The sequence below is a fragment of the Aptenodytes forsteri genome, unplaced genomic scaffold (genome assembly GCF_000699145.1).
Source record: "Aptenodytes forsteri isolate BGI_AS27 unplaced genomic scaffold, ASM69914v1 Scaffold2, whole genome shotgun sequence".
NCBI classification, from domain to species: Eukaryota; Metazoa; Chordata; class Aves; order Sphenisciformes; family Spheniscidae; genus Aptenodytes; species Aptenodytes forsteri.
Window position 1 is genome coordinate 17,145,463 of NW_008795695.1, and position 5,858 is coordinate 17,151,320.

Here is a 5,858-nt window from a genome sequence, read left to right on the forward strand (position 1 = left end):
TTCTCCTGTAAATGATTTTTTTTTTTTTTTTTTTGGTGATCAATAGGTGATTTTTGCCAGCTTGTCTTTTGAAGATGCTTTGTGGGTTTCCCTTAAGGATTAAGCCAAAAATAGACTGATGATTTTATAAGAACTGATCTCCCATTAATAATGGGATATTTCTGTCCTGTATTGATTGCTTATTGGTTTATTCACACTATCAGTTTGTATCAGTTTTGAAGCAAGTCATTACTGCTAAATTCCTTGAGTCTATTTTATGTGGTTTTGTATAGACTATTTTGGTGTGGAATGCTGTTTGATGTGACCAAACCATATATATACAACAAAGTGGCTTTGAAAGCTGTTCAGGAAGGCTTTGCTTCCACGTATCTGACACCATGCTCTTGTGTTATTTGCTCCAAACCATACAAATAACAGTGCCAGCAATCAAAAATTAAAGATAATCATACAGAGTTCTTCCTTCTCTTACTGGTGTGTTTACTTCTCTAGAAACTACACTGGGTTCCTCTTCTACTCTTGTTCTGGAGACTGACATCAGAGATAGCTAGCAGAGGGTCCTCTAATTCTATCCTAGGCCAACATGAGAATGTCAAAACATATGTTCTGACAGAACTGATGGATTTATAAAGCATACTTTTGAGTTTGGTTTGTAAAATATGTGTTGTTGAGTCTGAAAGAGCTTGATAATGGTATGCTGAGACTCATTACAGAGCTGTGATCAAAAATTCCTTAAGAATATTTTGTTCATGACTTACAATTCTTGAATTAGCGGTGTTCCGATAGGTGCTTTTCAGCAAGTGTGAAGACCTCATGTATGTAAAACATACAGTTAATGGAAACAAATATGCAGGTAATTTTTTTTTGTCCCTGGTCTAATGACCAAAGTGAGATTTTCATCATGAGTCAAATGAGAATTGATTAATTGAAGCACGAAACAGAAAAATGTAGAAGCAGATATCTGTTTATAAACTGTTAAAGCACAGGCAATAAAATATGTTTTCTCAACTGCAGCTTGTAATCTTGTTTTATAGATAGTAAAGACTGCAGTAGTGGAGAAGTTGTTCTGCATCCATGTTGTATTCCACAGTCACTTTCCCATAGTATTTCCTCAAGTTCCTTTGGTGCAACCACTGACTCAACCTATGAAGATTCTCAATCAGGTATAGTGCAGCTGTTCACTTAAAACACTTCGAGCTCTTACAACTGCTTTTCAGCTTACTGCTTCAAAAAGATGATGTTTCACATTTGTAAGCTTTGCCTGAAATACTTCTGCACATATAATCAATGAATAATGGGGAGGCTGTCCTCTCTGTGACACCATGGGAAATGTGGCCTAGAGCATAGAAGCAGAAAAAACTCTCCTTCCTTTTCGCAGACTAAGTGGAAGGGAAATCAGTCAACTATTTAAAAAAAAAAAAAAAAGAAAAAAAGAAAAGAAAAAAGTCAATGTTCAATGTCTCATAATATGTCCATGGAGGAGCCAGCAGAAAGCAGAAAACCCTCCTTCCTTTTCGCGGACTAAGTGGAAGGGAAATCAGTCAACTATTTAAAAAAAAAAAAAAAAGAAAAAAAGAAAAGAAAAAAGTCAATGTCTCATCTGCAATAATATGTCCATGGAGGAGCCAGCAGAAAAATAACTACTGAACAAACCTAAGGGATTAGTTGCTACGAAGGGCATTGTTTCTGTAGTCATGAACTAACCAACCATAATACACTCTGTAAACATGCTATATTCTGCAAAGGTCTAGTTGTATGCTCACGTTAGACTTCAGAATTTTTATTGCATTTATGAAGTACGATATAAAAACAACTGTTGTCAGTGGGGCTCAGTTAAGGTGCTGTTCCATATGAACTAAGAGTAATAGATCTTTTGTAAAGTTGTCAGGTGACTAGTATCTGAGGCTGTTGACATCTCTCTTCTTTCAGCTGCTAGTTTTCTAATTAGGAAGTTAGAACAGCAGAAGTACTGCTCCTGTTTCATCACTGTTACGATTTCACTTTTGCAGATCTGCTGATGTTTGTGTGATTATTTTCGAAGGTATTCCCAAGACAAATAGGGGTAGTTAAACAGATTAAATAGTAGCTCTTTACCAGCAGGATTCATTTTTAATGGAATGATGTAAGAAGAGTTCAAAAGAGTAACTCAGTTTCAGATCTGAAAAGGCAGTAACCTCTGGCAAAGGTGGCAGTGACAAGATGGGGAAAGTAATCTTGTCAGCTGGCAGAACTGCTCAAACTCAGATCTGACTGCATGATGATCTTACAAAGGATGAGTCTCTTTTCTCTGTATTGTATTGTTTTTTCTTAAATCCTAACAAGATTTTTTTTTTTTATTCACTGTCTAAGGTATTAGCTAGTTTTATTTTTGCATCATTAATTAAACATTAAAACTGCAGCAGTGGTATTAAAATACACCTTCAAGGATGGAATCATCCAAGTTATTTGTGCTATGAATAAAAGTGTTCTTTGTTTTCTTAGTTATCTTTTATGCAATAATATTGTTGTTGTTAACAGGAGTTGTTAAAATATATAATCTTAGTTTTGACCAGGTCAGAATTTAGGAGAGAGAAGGCTTAACAGAGGGTAGAAAAGTCCAAAGGCTTATATATCGGGATGTAGGCTTAGTTATACCTCTACAATACCTGATAAACTGTTTGAACACAAGTCAGTTACTGAGCCATGCTGTGTGATTGGTGTGGGGAACTAGCATTGACTAGCTGGTAAAGCCATACCTACTGAAACTGTATGTAAGACTGTTTCTTTAAGATTGCTGTCTGTGGTTTTGTAAGCCATGCCTGAATTTATTTTTTCTGATTGGGTAATAATTTTTTCTTTAGGTGAAATTAGATTCCAAGAATATAATTTGCTCTATTCCCAAGATGTGTACGTGTCACTTAAATTGTTTATTCCTGAAATAATTTGATAATTCCGTTGTCTAACAGTTTTTTGTTTTCTGAAAACAGTTGTGTTCAAAAAAAAAAAATTGGTTTTGTACTAGACAAAAATAGGGAAATAAGGAATCTTTCTGGATTTTTTTTTATCATTCAGAGTCAGATACTACTTTTGAAAGTGAGAGTGATGAAAAGATGAGTGAAGAGAGTGAAGCTGACAGTCAAAGTGAAGGGAGAGAAAATTAATATGAATTATCATTTTTTCCTGATGAAGATAAAGAGGAGTACATCTTCTTTCAGAAAACCCTAACTGCTGTTAAGAATTGGTTCACTCTCTTTGGTTGGTCTAAGGGACAAAATCCTATTTCAGTACCATATTCACTAAGACGGTAGGTAATTCATATCTGCTTAGAGCTAACTTATGTTTGCCTAATAAAATGTTAACATATATACTAAAATGTTTTGGATATGATCTGAGGAATATAAACGCACTCTAATGCACAGTTGTATATTAAAATTGTGGCATCTATGTGCTGTTTATATGAAAATGTCATTCAGGTGTTATTCTTAATTTTCTAAAATATATTTCCAACTATGATGCTCTGATATATCATAATGCAGTGTATGTTAAATATGCAGTTCAAACTGTATGTCACCCTTGTAACTGAAATTGATTCTCTTCCCAGAATGAACACAGTTCTAGCAATTGTCCCTTCTTTGGTGGCATAAATAAGCGTTGTAACAATATGTCTTTTTTCCCCCCACATACTCTGAAGATCAAGGAACAGATGGGAAAGCAAATTTCATCATCAACAGTCTTGCAAACACCCTGGAAATATATCAGTCTTAGTGGCATCACTTAGTTGATCTTATCTAGCTTGCTACTAAATATGAAGAAGCCAGTCTCCTGGGACACAAACACATAGGCATTTATAAACGTGATAGAAATCAAAGTTGTGCTTGGCAGAAAGCAATGACAAACACAAATTTATTTATGAAATATTTCACATATACTTATTAAATATTCCATGCAGTTCAAAATTCTTACATTATTATGAAAGTTTTGTAAAAAGGAAAAAATGCTATATTTTTCAACCTTCTTGCTGCTGTTTTCACTTAATGGTTTATTAAATCTATCATCATGATATATATAATGTTAGCCCATTTTGTGCATTTAAAAGAATAATAATGGAAGCTTTTTCTCTCTTAGTGATGTGTGTAAAGTTCAGGTGACCTCTTCGCAAGACAAGGTTTTTAAACAAAACCTTGGCAAAGATACTAAGACTGTTTATGACATGTTATTCCATCTGAGCGGACGGTTGTTACCAGGCATTACATCAAGCCAGTCATTGCCCCTTGATCCAGTTGAACGAATGTTACAGCTCCACTGGCAACATTCTACATTGCTTGCTTTCCTTAAGTAAGTACATGTATGATAAAATATGCATGCATCTTTTCTTTCCACTTTTTTTATTAGCATAGTTCAAACATAATTCCAACTGAACAATATACAGTAGGTTTAGGGTTTCCTTTATACTGTGTCTTTTGTGATCTAAGACTTATGTTTTATAAACTTCAATTAATTTTTACCAAGGTTATCCTCTGCAGTTTACACTAATTGAGGTGTCCTTCGGTAGGGTCATACTCAACACAGGAATTTCACAGGAACTCTGCTCCCTTAATTACGAAATAAGATGACTCTCAACCTCATTCCTTAGACAGACTCAGTAGATAGTCAGTTCAGGTTTGTCATTAATGATCTTACTATTCCACTGATGCTCTTTGTCCTGTAATTACTGGCTTTAGCAAAAATTTTGTAGACTAACTTTGTAATCTATTAGTCTTTCATATTAATAATATGCCAAGAAATGGGAGCACTACTCCTGCTGCTGAACAGATTTAGCTATTAGCTACCTTCATTGATAATCTTATCTTGTCACATAATATGGAACAACTGTCAAAGATGGTGCAAATCAAAAAAGGTTAATAAATTCTTCTTCGTCCTTCTTGGCTGTCGCTGCTGTGAAACAGAAGAAAATTAACTTCAGAGAAAGTCTAATGTCATAAGATCCTTAGAGATCATCAGAAGCCCTGAAACACAGCATCTCTGCTTCTTTTTAGCATCTTCATCTAGTGTTCAAGAGGCTGTAAAGCCATTTAAAAACTGTCATTTACATACTGTTCTAAATACAAGCTTTTCATCTGAGAATAATGGACAGTGATATAACTGTATCTGAACTCATAATGAGACCAATGCACACCGCTCCAACAACACTGGACCTTTATTTGCAACTTTCATCCATGTCATTTTTATCTAAAGGAGGCAGAATAACATTCTTCTGTGCATCATAGATAATATAGTGGCAGATGATTTGGAGGAGCCATTGCAGCAGTGGCACAACAGTATCTTTGCCTTTCTTCAGTAATGAAGAACAATGCTTACAGATTTCTGTTGTTTTCACAACTTCAACATCCATTCTGATACTAAATAAAGGAATCCATAGATACATCCCATCGTATTTTCCCACTGTGTCTTAAAGGCTAGAGTCATTAGGCAGTGGACTGCTGAAGAATGTGTTGCCATCGTATCAATTGAAAACTCACTAATACCACCCTGCTGATTCTTCTTCTGAAGGAGTGTTGCGTCCTTCCAGAGAGCAAGACATTGAGTATGTGGCAATATAGAATCATAGAATCATGGAATCATTTAGTTTGGAGAAGACCTTTAAGATCATCGAGTCCAACCGTAAACCTAACACTGCCAAGTCCACCAGTAAACCATGTCCCTAAGTGCCACATCTACATCTCTTTTAAATACCTCCAGGGATGGTGACTTCACCACTTCTCTGGGCAGCCTGTTCCAATGCTTGACAACTCTTTCGGTGCAGAAATTTTTCCTCATAGAATCATAGAATCATTGAGGTTGGAAAAGACCTCTAAGATCATCGAGTCCAACCATCGACCCAA

At 35.4% G+C, this 5,858-nt stretch overlaps 1 protein-coding gene across 1 annotated transcript in view; it reads left to right on the top strand.

The window, feature by feature from the left end:
• The window catches only part of CFAP47 (cilia and flagella associated protein 47), a 382,585-nt gene that overhangs the window by 82,824 nt on the left and 293,903 nt on the right, over positions 1-5,858 (top strand). Inside the window, 3 exon segments of the mRNA XM_019473044.1 lie at positions 1,032-1,165; positions 3,051-3,280; positions 4,102-4,311. Coding sequence (XP_019328589.1) covers positions 1,032-1,165; positions 3,051-3,280; positions 4,102-4,311 — 574 coding nt within the window.